The sequence below is a fragment of the Misgurnus anguillicaudatus genome, chromosome 20 (assembly GCF_027580225.2).
Source record: "Misgurnus anguillicaudatus chromosome 20, ASM2758022v2, whole genome shotgun sequence".
Taxonomy (NCBI): domain Eukaryota; kingdom Metazoa; phylum Chordata; class Actinopteri; order Cypriniformes; family Cobitidae; genus Misgurnus; species Misgurnus anguillicaudatus.
Genome location: NC_073356.2, coordinates 28,893,907 through 28,906,986, shown reverse-complemented (window position 1 = coordinate 28,906,986; position 13,080 = coordinate 28,893,907). Strand labels below are relative to the sequence as shown.

At 37.1% G+C, this 13,080-nt stretch overlaps 2 protein-coding genes across 3 annotated transcripts; one reads left to right on the top strand and one right to left on the bottom strand.

Annotated features, from left to right (window-relative positions):
- The first annotated feature begins 30 nt into the window (after positions 1-30).
- On the top strand, positions 31-10,336 carry LOC129454940 (uncharacterized). Of its 2 annotated transcripts, XM_055219530.2 has the most exons (10): positions 31-157; positions 2,876-2,974; positions 4,356-4,561; positions 5,898-6,073; positions 6,189-6,278; positions 6,537-6,714; positions 7,636-7,908; positions 8,229-8,556; positions 8,825-8,961; positions 9,988-10,318. In XM_055219530.2, the coding sequence occupies exons 2-10, from the start codon at positions 2,947-2,949 to the stop codon at positions 10,150-10,152; spliced, it is 1,581 nt and encodes a 526-aa protein (XP_055075505.2). In that variant the 5' UTR covers positions 31-157; positions 2,876-2,946; the 3' UTR covers positions 10,153-10,318. The 2 variants fall into 2 exon arrangements, with proteins under 2 accessions (XP_055075505.2, XP_055075506.2); XM_055219531.2 differs by lacking the exons at positions 31-157; positions 4,356-4,561 and having other exon boundaries at positions 2,872-2,974; positions 9,988-10,336.
- A 247-nt stretch (positions 10,337-10,583) lies between these two features.
- ssr2 (signal sequence receptor, beta) lies at positions 10,584-13,080 on the bottom strand. Its single transcript, XM_073858446.1, has 6 exons — positions 12,956-13,080; positions 12,141-12,298; positions 11,713-11,811; positions 11,323-11,431; positions 11,162-11,239; positions 10,584-11,068 (listed from the first exon to the last, which is right to left on the bottom strand). The coding sequence occupies exons 2-6, from the start codon at positions 12,296-12,298 to the stop codon at positions 10,958-10,960; spliced, it is 555 nt and encodes a 184-aa protein (XP_073714547.1). The 5' UTR covers positions 12,956-13,080; the 3' UTR covers positions 10,584-10,957.

The following is a 13,080-nucleotide window of genomic DNA, read 5'->3' as shown; positions in this document are numbered from 1 at the left end:
CCTGTCAGTGTATGCGCCTCCTGTAGGGTGGGTGTGTGTGATAGGTACTGAGTGCAGACCTGGAGTTATAGTAGAGGGCTCGAGGCTGAATGAGTCATGCCTGCTGCAAATATTCATGAATTCTGAAGATGAGGAATGTCATCACAAAGAACACTGGGTAATGTCACAATCATGATTCACACAAATGTGTTTGGCCAAAAATATGTGGACAGTCAGTTCTTATTTAACCAACACATTCTTGAAACAGGCTCGAGCTCGAGCAGCGTACTGAAGACATTATGACCTTAAACGTCCATCATACAGCTGATATGCAATAATATTTTGCATTTACCAATTATTTCTATTCTTATTTTGTTTTATATATTCTGTGTATATAATTATTTACATGTATACTGAATCATCCATATGTTTGTTTGTATTTTTAATGTATTGCGCGTACTTTCACAGCTATGCATTGACAAGCTATTCTATTCTATTCTATTCTATTCTATTCTATTCTATTCTATTCTATTCTATTCTATTCTATTCTATTCTATTCTATTCCACTTGCATGAGTTTTGTCAGTGTCTCAATTTTAATGCACGCATGCCATCTAGTGGATGCATCTTGACACTGTCTTTTAATTAATTCAATGCAACATGTACAATTTAAAGGAATAGTCTACTCATTTTCAATATTAAAATATGTTATTACCTTAACTAAGAACTGTTGATACATCCCTCTAACATCTGTGTGCGTGCACGTAAGCGCTGGAGCGCGCTGCGACGCTTCGATAGCATTTAGCTTAGCCCCATTCATTCAATTGTACATTTAGAGATAAAGTTAGAAGTGACCAAACACATCAACGTTTTTCCTATTTAAGACGAGTAGTTATACGAGCAAGTTTGGTGGTACAAAATAAAACGTAGCGCTTTTCTAAGCGGATTTAAAAGAGGAACTATATTGTATGGCGTAATAGCACTTTTGGGAGTACTTCGACTCGCCTGAAAGTCCGCTCCCCTTCTCCCTCTCATAATGGGAGAGGGAGGGTGTTACTGCGCCGAGTCGAAGTACTCCCAAAAGCGCCACTACGCCACAAAATATAGTTCCTCTTTTAAATCCGCTTAGAAAAGCGCTACGTTTTATTTTGTATCACCAAACTTGCTCGTATAACTACTCGTCTTAAATAGGAAAAACGTTGATGTGTTTGGTCACTTCTAACTTTATCTCTAAATGGCACAATTGAACGAATGGGGCTAAGCTAAATGCTATCGAAGCGTCGCAGCGCGCTCCAGCGCTTACGTGCACGCACACAGATGATAGAGGGATGTATCAACAATTCTTAGTTAAGGTAATAACATATTTTAATATTGAAAATGAGTAGACTATTCCTTTAAAGTATTGTAGATAATTTATTATATCAACTTAAAATTGTCACTTTGTAGGTGTGTGCAAAAATGTTTGTGGGTGTGTCATTTAACACGCAAATGAGCCGATCGTTGTACTGAATGGCAGTGGTGTGGTTGGATAGTGCAGATTACGGGGCGGTAATATCCTCTTCTGACATCACCAGGGGAGCCAAATTTCAATGACCTATTTTTTTCACACGCATGCAGAGAATGGTTTACCAAAACTAAGTTACTGAGTTGATCTTATTCACATTTTCTAGGTTGATAGAAGCACTGGGGACCCAATTATAGCACTTAAACATGAAAAAAGTCAGATTTTCATGGTATGCCCCCTTTAATACAACCATAAGGAAATAAAACATAGTCTCCATTTGAATTAAGTTCTTGTTACAAGCACAGAAAATCGCTTAATTTTGGTATCCCTAAGTATCTTTAAAGCAACACTAAAGAGTTTTTTACCTTTAAATAACATTTCCAAAAAGTTTCAGTGGTTCATCCACTCGAAACAGGGTGAACGGCACTTTTACAGCCCTCTATCGGCCAAAACCGCACTAAAGAAGTTTCCAACCATCGGGTGAAAACTACAAAAACTTGCTTTACGGCAGACCTACAATCCAATCAGAGCCAGCTATGGTGCAGTATTTACGACAGTGGTAATGGACTATTCCACTTCTAACCTGTAGGGGGAGCAAAGAGCAAAAACTCTGGTGTTGCTTTAAAAATACTAAGAAATTCACTTTTTGCAGTGCAAATTATTTTAAAGTTAAAATCCTATAGCCTAAAATAGACACAAAACTAAACAGAACTTTTACAATAAAATATTTAAAATCATCCCATACATGCACATTCTGTACGCACAATAATATAGAATAGCCTACGTGATTGTGTATGTGTTTAATGCCTTTTTTACAATAAAAAGAGTTTGTGACTGTAGGGTAGACAGTACTTTCGTTTCTTTTGTCACCTTTTTTCCCTTACTTATTTTGGCTGACTGTGGTTGTTCATTGTCATCCTGTGTGGTGAGAACATCACGTGACCCAACGGCCTCCACCCTTGCTTATATCCACAGACATATCACATGTATATATAGATACAGCTATACTGAAACCATAAAGTGCTGAGCCAAAAGTGGATGTTTTTTTTTACTTCAATGCACCACTATGAATATCACAATGAAAATTATCTAATGCACGGTTTGTTTTGAAGCATTTGGTTACACTAACTCAGCTGGTCAATGCATATAGATGGACAATTGTGATATAGTTCAGTGAATCACAGCTTTTGGAGCAAACATATTTTTTCAGGTTATTTATTTGCTTATTTGAGCTTATTTTCAAATTCAACATCAAAAGCTGCAGCCTGCACACAAATCACGTATGATTCACTGATAACACACATTTCACATTTTCCACTGACATCTGTGACGTCTGTCTCATCTCTCTCTCTCTCTCTCTCTCTCTCTCTTGCATTCACACGCATTTAAACAGGATGAGGCACACAGAGTGAGAACAGATAGGACGAGGCAGCATTTTGACATTCACTTGACATTCACTTGAGAATGGACATTGACTACAGAGAGATTAAAGGTCAGATGTGTTTCTTTTTCCTTAAATACCATAGAGCTGCTATTGGACTCAATTATTATTGATACAGAAGGTATACAAGGTTTTAATACACATCAAACAGCAACAAAAAAATTCAAGATGCTTTGTATACCTGCTTTAGGCTTTAAAATACTGTTAATATGAAACACTTTATAGACAGTTTAAATACAAATGGTGTTTCATTTGTGATTACTGATGAAGTTACACCCACTTAAAGGATAAATTCAACATGTTTCTGTGAAAAGTTATCTTTCTATTTAAAGAAATGTTTAAAAATAGTTTTAGGGGCGATTTCCCGAAAAGAGATTAGCTTAAGCCAGGACTAGGCCTAATTAGGAAATATAACTAATTTTAACAAACATGCCTTACTGAAAACATTACTTGTGTGCATTTTGAGGCAAAACAAAGGGCACTGATGGATTTTAAGATATGTCAGTGCAAGTAGTTTTCAGTTTGGACAGCTCTTACATTTATTTTAGTCTACGACTAGTCTAATCCCTGTCTGGGAAACCACCCCATAAAGTTTAATTTCAGAGGGTATACGAAAGTAATTTAGTATCATATCAATCAACATACTTTTTATAACATTTTTCACTAACACATACATTCATTTGGATTGAATTCTGCTCATTTTGGATTGAATTCTGCTTATTTTGTCATGTAAATTGCACAGCATCACACTGTCATTTTGTTGATGTTTTTAGCAATGTTGAAGAATCATGCTGCAAGCCTGCTAAAAGAAAGTGACATTTCCGTTCAAAGCCTTTACAACCTTATTTTGAGCTTTATGATCTCAACTTCCCAGGCTGCTATAGTAACATAATATCTACGGTACTGTGCAAAAGTCTTAGGCCACCACCACCAGACTTGTTGTTTTAAAAGTTTAATGTCCATCAATATTTATTTTTCAATCTATTTTATTAAGATACAAACAGAAATACAGGAAATCTGTACAAAAAATGTAATTTTCAGGACTAAATGTCTTCTTTAGGCATCGTCGGTGTTTAGTGTGACCTCTCTTGGCACTAAACAATAAATAAACACATCTTGAGCGTTTTTGAGCAGAATGAAGTGAAAATTTCCAAGTGGAAGGGGAGTTTACACTAAAGTTTAACTTTTTATACAGTTTTTAATACTATATACACATTTCCTGTATTTTCTGTATGTATTCTATTAAAGAGACTGAGAAACAATTATATATGATCACTATAACATTGCAAAAACAACTAATCTAATTGTGGCATGGTGGCCTAGGACTTTTGCACAGTACTGTACATAAATAATGGAAGTATTTAATTTGAGCCAGATCAATCACATTGTTGCCACTAGCTCTTAATAGGACATTTATTTCATTGCTGTACAGATGCTGAATGTCAGCAGAGAGAAGAGCAAATGGGTTCTCTTCCTATCCACAATCCAAGTCCGAGGCCACGTACATTTCTTCCTTCGGAAATGCAACCGGCAAAAAAGAAACCTCCAATAAAACCCCGGCGCAGTGTTAAAGGACGACCAATAGCTCAACAAGGCGCCGAGCAATTAAAAAACCAGGGCCAACAGAAGGAAAATGAGGTGAATCTGTTAAATATAAGATACCAGCGTACTTGCTTGGCATAAAGCTTACAATTTTTATCTGGAGCCTGTGAGGTCTCAAACAGCAATACATATTTGTACACTGTAAAAAAAATTACAGTATTTCTGGCAGCTGGTTGCAGTAGCTTACTGTAGATTTTACAGCTGGTTGCAGTAACTTACTGTAGATTTTACATTTATGTTATTTACTGGCAACAGTTTGTTTAAAGTTAAATGAACATGAAACATTTTCAGTCTTTATCTTTTACAGTAAGTTACTGGCAACCACCTGCATAATTATACAGCTAATTTTCTTTTTACAGTGTATGTGTATGTCAATATACAGTACAGTACATACAGTAATACATTTTTACAGATTATTCCTACAAAATAATTCAAACTGAATGTTTTAAACATCACGTAGTCCTTATTGCATAATTTCCTTAAAGCAAAACTCTGTCAGCAGTTTGCTTTTTCCATCAAAGAAGTAGCAAGTGGGTGTATAGGAAATACAGTTACAAGATAAAAAGTGATTTAAACAGACCGAAAATGGCGTCTGAGTTTTTATAGTGTGTCCTCAGTCTTGCACTGTCTTTTAATAGGCTACTTGAACAATAAATAAATGGTTTGAGTTGCGGACTAGACTTCATGTGATGTTTAACACGATATACGTGCAAGATGTGTGTGGACACAATTATCTCTGACCACAAAGTGCTGAGCTGCCCCCGAAATGACATTTGCACATTAGTTCATGCCGTGCACATTTCTTAGGTGTTCTGAAGTCATTTTTTAAAGCTACAATTTGTTTTTTAGGTCACTATTTTGCACTTACATTTTTTCAATTAGTATTTTTTATCTTGACTATAAGTTTTGTAACTTATAAAATAAAGTTTAAATAAATTAAGCTAATTTAATTTTATTTTATTAGTTACCGCAACTCATCACTAATCAAGATAAAATCGAAAGCTAAAATAATAAATCCAAGTTAATTATGCGTAAAAATTTAAATGCAGCCCTGCATATATTCAAATAACCCCAACATAATTCAAATAATTTCTGAATTTAAGATCTTTATTGTCCTACCACGGGTACAATCTTATGTTGTAAACATGGTGTATAAAAATATACAGTAAAGGACTAAATAATAAAGTAATAAAAATACTAAATATCAGAGAAACACAATGAAAAACGTGCTAGTTTATTTTTAACTTGGTGTAGTCCCCTTAGTATGAGGTGTGTGCATTTAAGCAGGGGGTTGGTCTTATCCTGATACCCCCAATGGTAGGGGTACATATAATATATAACTTAAATGTTATGCAAATATTCTGTTTTTTAGATGACAGTAAAGAGAATAGCTCCAGCTCTGGTTTTGGGCCCTGTGGGGACCCTGGAGGCCCTCTCTCCATCTTTGCGTGCTCACACCCTGCTTTGGTTTGAAAGAACGCAGCTGCCTCGACTGTACACACCTGGACACTCACTTCCTCGCTGGCTCCATGGTTTCGCTACACGCAGGTTACACCCACAAAACAACACCAATACAGATGCACAAGCAGGTCACACACATTTAGAGATGTGAAATAGGGTCATATGATGTTCTGTTTACATTTTTATACTCTCACCATCTCAGGGAAGCAGAACAGCTGCTGCAGGATAAACCGCAAGGCTGTTTCCTGTTAAGGCTCAGCGAGTCAAAGATAGGCTTTGTGTTGTCTTACAGGTACTTTTATTCATATTTATACTTCCCGAAAGTGCATATTTGTGATTCTCATATCTGTTAAATGCAGGGTAACGTTCCTCAATTTAAGTATGAGAATCAAAGTTTAATGAATTTATTCTTTAACATGATTTTACTCAAAATGTTTTTTACATTATGTAGGATAATTTTATGCAGAAAACAGTAAATCATGCACAAAAAAAAGACTTTAGCCGTGTTTTTACTTTCTTAATCTAATTATAAAACACATTAAAATACCAGAGGGGAGGACAGGTGTCGTCACTTCATCATCGAAGAGGAAGATAGTGGAACATTTGGTAGTGTTTATCTCATTGCTGGAGAAGACAGCCGTCATCAAAGTCTGGAGGACCTGATCAACTACTATACCCATAATCCTGTGGGGCCTTTTAATGAGATGTTGACTGTTCCTTGCATGCAGGTACAAACACATATCACAAACACTCATCATGAACATCCGTCCTTTATATAGTGAGCACATGATTTTTGTTTAGCTGGTTCATTATATTGCAAAACAAAGTGCAGTAATACGCATACTGAAACGGAGAAAAATGCCCTTAAAGTTTTTACGCCAGCTAGTCAAACATGTTACTGCAAATTCAACACACTTATTTCTTTGAAATGGGACAAAATTGAACCAAGAGACTTTGTCACAAGACAGAACAGATGTCACAAAGCCCATTTTGGTCAATTTTGACCACTTCATTGTGCTTTGCCTGAGGGCAGTATGCTTAAATGTGCAAAGAAACATCAAGGGCCTTGTACGAAATGGCACACTCCGGACTTGTGGACCTCCCTGAGAGTCCACACTTTGATGACATCATGTAGTGCAGACCTTAGAGACCCTTGACGCGAGTGCAAGAGGGCGCACCGGAGTCGGATTTTGGGACAGACTCGAGCGTCACACCGGAAATATGAGAAGTTGCCCATCAGTGTGAACTCCTCCCTTCCGTCGTCTGATTGCTCTTTCGCAAGGACTTCTGGGTTGGTAAAGTGTGCGAAGCTTGCAGCAGTGCGGGCTTCCCCGAAGACCGCATCAAGGGTTCAAACAGGGCGCTGATGCGCACACTTCGGAGCGTAAAAATTACAGATGGGACACCCTACGGACTCATAGACTAAGCGAGCACGCGCAATTTAAGGCCACAAGACCGAAAGTCCGCATGAAGTGCGCCATTTGGGACAGGGCCAATTTAGTTGAAAGTAGGCCTTATTGCCATTACTTGGTGCTTAATTCACACTAATAAGCCTCAATGTAATGTCTAAAATCATTTTTTTGAAAATGGTGCTACTTGAAACGGTTTACACTTGCTTCATATCTTGTAATTTTTTTCTTTATATTTAGCCTAATAGTGACTGTGAGGAAACCGAGAGGTTGGAAATGAAGAACCAGGAAGCAGTAAAATATCAAAATGGAAAAGAGATGATTTTGGAGCAGACAAAATTGCCCATAGCTGCCGATCCAGCCGTTCCCGATCCATTATCTACAGACTCCAACACGATTCCTTTAACTAAAAAAGAGTCTGTGCAGTATGCAGCAGTAAGAAAGCCATTAAAAAAGACTCTCTCGCTACCAGGGTGCAAGTGTGGACCTGACATAGCGCCTCCCCCTGTAGAAGTAAGTAACTACAGGCAATGTTTATTAGTGGTCCCATCTGATCTAGCCAGAGACCAAAATATAAAAATTTGGGGTAGGTGTACGGATCTTCCAATTCAGTTTAATTCAGAACAATCTACAGTCCTAAAATTAAAGGTAGTTAAAAGGTTCTTCAGCTTTAATTTTAAGAGTTTAACAGACAAAATGAAACCACTTACTTTTTAGAAAATCACACAGTTTTAATAATAGTTTCAGACAATGTTCTCTTTTAACTTCTCCAAGCTTTGAAAGTGAAGTTATTATTTCACGCAGTAACAATATTGCACTATGTCTTTCACTAGAATGGCAATATTGAGTCTGCTGAGAGACCCTCCAGTATGAATGCTACAGCCCTGCCTGGAGATGCCCCATATGCCCGAGTTAATAAACCACCCAGAGCGGCAACAGCAAACATCCCATCATCCACTGCCAGTGACCAATCTGACTTACAGGGAGCGGCAGCACCCTCAATACGTCCAATGTCTCTCATAAACTTTGACACAGCGGATCCGAAATACTGGAAACTCGAGCCGTTGCACACATATGAAGAGACTTTGCACACACGCAGTCGAGACGAGGAGATAGACTGTTACGCCATGGGTCGGAGGAGGCTGGAGACAGGGGACTTAGGTATGAGAGGAACAACAAAACATCCCAAAATTGAGAGAATCCTTTTTTAGAAGCTTAGAATTTTTTTGTGACATTTCATTACATTTATTACTTAATTAATTATATTTTATACAAAATGGTAAATGTTCTCTCATTTGTAAGACACTTTGGGGAAAAGCATCATCTAAAAATATTAATAACCATAGGCTCTTTGTACTAATTGAAATAATATATGAAATACATGCGGCCTATATAATTTGCTGATTTCACCTATGTGACTTTTCCTTAGAGGAACTTCCAAATCATCATCTATATTCAGAAGTAAACATCAGAGGTGCTTTACCTTCAAGACCCACCCCTAGTCTTCCTCTCAGACCACCACCAAGATCAGTACAAGCTTCTTTACGAGCAGAGAGTACTGGACAGGTAAATAAACATATGATAATCATTTCACGAGTAGTCCTGCATAGGATGTGTACATGAGAAGTCAACATTTGAAGTGGGACATTTAAAACCTTTCATAAAAGTTGTTTAAAAATGTGTATACAATACCTGTTCTTGTCTTGGTACTTATGATGGGCGATTTCGAAGCACGCTTCAACAGGCTTCGAAACATTTACGAATCTTTTGTTTCGAATCATTAGGCTTGTTCGACTTCATGCGCGCCGCAAGAACCGACAGCCGGATGACGTCAGAGTACCGCGAGAAGGAATCAAGACATCATATTTCGTCTCGTTCTCGCGATACTTTAACGTCACCCGGCTGTCGATTCTTGCGGCGCCGCATGAAGTCGAACAAGCCTATTGGTTCGGAGCTTGTTTCAAACTGGCCAAAGTCACGTGATTTTAGCAAACGAGGCTTCATTACGTCATAACTGTTTCGAAAATCCGACGAATCACCACTAGGGGGAGATGATCAAAAATGACCAATGTAGTTGAACTCGGGTCAGTTTTATTATAAAAGTTCATAAAACATTCAACCTTCTGACTAATAACACTACCATTTTGTCTCCTTTTTGTTTATAGACAGGTTTAATGACAAAAATGTGCACAATTATAAAGGGAGTTCGTGTTTGATTTGTTTGCCGTAAATAAAACTAAAATCACAGAATACACTTTTAATTATGTCTTAATTAAATAAAGTAATTTATTTTTCTTAAAAACATATTTTTAGAACAATCTTGCTATTATTTTGTAAAAAATTTTAAAATGTTTTTGACAGATCTCGCTGCTTTTACACTATTTTGACCAGCAGGTGTCGCCAGCGTGTATGGTGTTTCGAACGCTTCGAAAAACTGAATCAGTTTGCGAAGTAATTGGTTCAATTGATTCTAAGCTTCGAAAAGCTTCGTTTCTCCAATCACTACTTGGGACAACTTTGATTAACTTTTTGATCCACTTCGGATGTTAACTAATGTATATATACTTACAATAATTTTTTTTTACCCCTCAGAGTTTTGGTGTGCCCCCACTTATGGTTCAACCCCAACACTCTGATTTCCATCGTTCAGAGCAAATGGAGCATCTGGAGGCTTCATCCAATTCAATTTATGAGAGGATACCAGAGAGACCAACCAGCTCAAGACCACCTCTTTACCCACCCAACCCCAAACGCTAAACTAGACCTCTTAAATCTAGCAGAACTCATAAATATAAACTTTGAATACTTAAATGGGAATTTTAGTTAACAATAAGAGAAACACAACGTTTCTCTCCAAACTTTGTTACCTTTAGCTTACTGCAAATGTTTGTAAATATTGACTTTTATGAAATAACTGTTACCACAGGGTTATATATATATTTATAATATTACATTCTTGTACACATGATCTAGATTCTAGAGTATTTTACCCTAAAAACAAACTCAAATAAATGATCTCTATAAGTGCTTTTTATACAGTAAAGAAGATTGCACAACATTTACATGCATTTTTGCACCCAAGTAGTTTTAAATGGGTACAAGCTTTGTAAGAGGTGTTTTTTGTTCAATGACTTTACTATTAAATTAAAAATGCACTATATTCACACAGAAGGAGGCACAACAGGGGATATCTTTATAAAACCCTTTGTTTATTTCCACAAAACTAACCCCACAATGATCATGAAGGGCTATACAGTTTTTTTTCTGTCCAACAGATTTGACAATAGAAACAAATAGTGTGGTGCATCTGAGGCCACCGGGCAATTACTGCCACTATATTAATCCTCTCACTTGACAATGCTTCAGTCCCCAGATGCCACAAACAAAATTAATCAGATAAAGACCAACATTCTTTAAAAACAGATTAAATCATTGACCATTTTACCCCCAATATGGGTAACGTATTCAAAAACAACATTCTCATTCCCCCCTTCCAATAATATACCTCCCCAACCCATTCACACTATGATCCCTGATCTGTTTTTGTCCTGTGAAATACATTTTAGTTCTTCTTGGTCTTTGGAGAGTCATACTTTCTCTTGCTGGAGTACCACAGAAGCAGAGGAATGCCGATGGATGGTAAGGTCATAACACCAAAAGCTGCCCAGTCCAGCTATTAGAGATAAGAACAGGTTGTGTTAAAATAATACCATGCTACATAACATTAAAATTGACACAAAATTAACTAAATTTACCAGACACTTACATAATGTGGAGAAAAGCGCCTGTCAAACTCTCTCTGGGCGAGAATGCCTCCCTGACCCGGAGCACTTGTGTAACCAACCTAAGACGTGAAAAGAGAGATAATTTAAAACATCATGTTATTGTGAAGTCAACCTAAAATTGTAGTTGTAAGATTTCACTTACCACAACCTGTCCGCCCTCTTGGGCCAGATAGCTTACGGAGGCAGATGTGAAGTTAAAGTAACCAGCTTTCAATGGCCGTAAAACCACTGTATGAGAAACATTACTGGCACTGTGGACCAAGAGTTAAGGAATATGACTTCCTGAATATCAAGTGTATGCGATCTGATACAGTATTATTGATGATATTAAGTGTGATCAACAGACTGACTAGAGACTACAATGTTTAGACTGGTTGGTTGGATAGTAGACTACCTAATGATTTAACTAGGTGAAAAGATGACAAAAATAGTAAACACTGTACTGGGTGGCATTGTAAATACTAAGGTGACAATACCATAAAAAGTTTCTCTGAGTATCTAAATGCGTATAAAGCTTTTCAGAAAAAGATACGGAGCAATGCGATCCCATTTCACATTAAGCATTCCTGAAACAATGCCAAAGTCTTCAGGAGGGAAGGAGTCATCGGACAGCTCAACCTCCAGAGCAGCACTACATTAGAGAGACAAAAATGTTAATAAAATTAGTTCCTGTAGCACAATTGAAAAGCATTTTGTTGGTAGTGAAAAGGTTTTGGGTTCGATTCAAAGCACACACGTACTGATAAAATGTATATAATGCAATGCACTAAATAGCTTTGCAAAAAATGTGCCTGCCAAAGGCATAAATGTAATGTACATTACAAATTATATATTTTATTGTTAAGTCACACAGCAACAAGCGAGTTATGTCTATTGGTATAAACATGGAGTTAGCCATAACAGAAAATAATGTGATCATAATTATTGGAAAGAAATATTAAGAAAAAATTCAAACAATACCTGCTGCCCACATTGTAGATGCTGTACTGGAGAGTGAGATCTCGTCCCTCTACAGCATAACGGTTCAACAGAGATTTGGAAGCCAGCAGACGAGCTCCTTCTTCTCCTGCCACCAGACCCACCACAGCAACCAGAGCAAATATACACAGCAACCTCATCTGTGTGGAGACAAAATAACATTCACAATAGAGGGGTTGCAAGTTTACAAACATTGCAAGGTGCGCGCGCATCCAGGGGGCAGAAAGCCCGATTGGTGAGCTGATCTGCTACTGCAACAACCTTAATTATTGAAGCGTTCTTTATTGTTTGTATATAAATAAGACTTGATTTTAGTTGGATCTGTTTTTCTGTCTTTATTTTTGCAGTTTTACTGTGATACATGTATGAATTATAATTTTATAATTATAATGCTAGTAACGTAATAGTCGCATCTACTGGTTAACATCAGGCACCCAGCACTGATCTGTTGGTACTATTTTCCCCGCTTATTTAACGTTACACATGCTTACGTGTTACAACACCCCAGTCAAACATCCACATCAAACAATGAATACACGTAATTGTATTTAATGCGATGGAAAACATATCTTCATGTGAAAAACAAACAAACTGAAAACAGTAACATCTCTAATTTAGAAACAATTTATGATTACGTGTACTTAACATTAGTCTTAGAAAAGTAGAATAACTACTCTAATAACTAAAGAAACACCACTAGCTGCTTTATTGTAAAGATTCCGACATGAGATTTTAAATAGGCTATGTATGCCTCGGCATTTCATCTTTAAAAGTAAAATATTAGACAGCTACCTTACCTTCGTCTGGTGATTTCAGATCTCAGATTGTGAAGACAAAACAAGGCATGCGCAGATGATTTTAGTCTTCCGCTAGAATGACGTGTCCCCTGTGTGTGCGACTGCCCTTAAATCTTACAGTGCCA

Excerpts from the sequence above, each read along its gene's own strand:
- LOC129454940 (XM_055219530.2), top strand. The coding sequence starts at position 2,947 with ATGGACATTGACTACAGAGAGATTAAAG. Across the intron at positions 7,909-8,228 it reads TAGCGCCTCCCCCTGTAGAA|AATGGCAATATTGAGTCTGC; the intron begins GTAAGTAACTAC and ends GTCTTTCACTAG. Across the intron at positions 8,557-8,824 it reads GCTGGAGACAGGGGACTTAG|AGGAACTTCCAAATCATCAT; the intron begins GTATGAGAGGAA and ends ACTTTTCCTTAG.
- ssr2 (XM_073858446.1), bottom strand. The coding sequence starts at position 12,298 with ATGAGGTTGCTGTGTATATTTGCTCTGGTTGCTGTGGTGGGTCTGGTG. Across the intron at positions 11,812-12,140 it reads ATCTACAATGTGGGCAGCAG|TGCTGCTCTGGAGGTTGAGC; the intron begins GTATTGTTTGAA and ends TCTCTAATGTAG. Across the intron at positions 11,069-11,161 it reads GGCGCTTTTCTCCACATTAT|CTGGACTGGGCAGCTTTTGG; the intron begins GTAAGTGTCTGG and ends TATCTCTAATAG.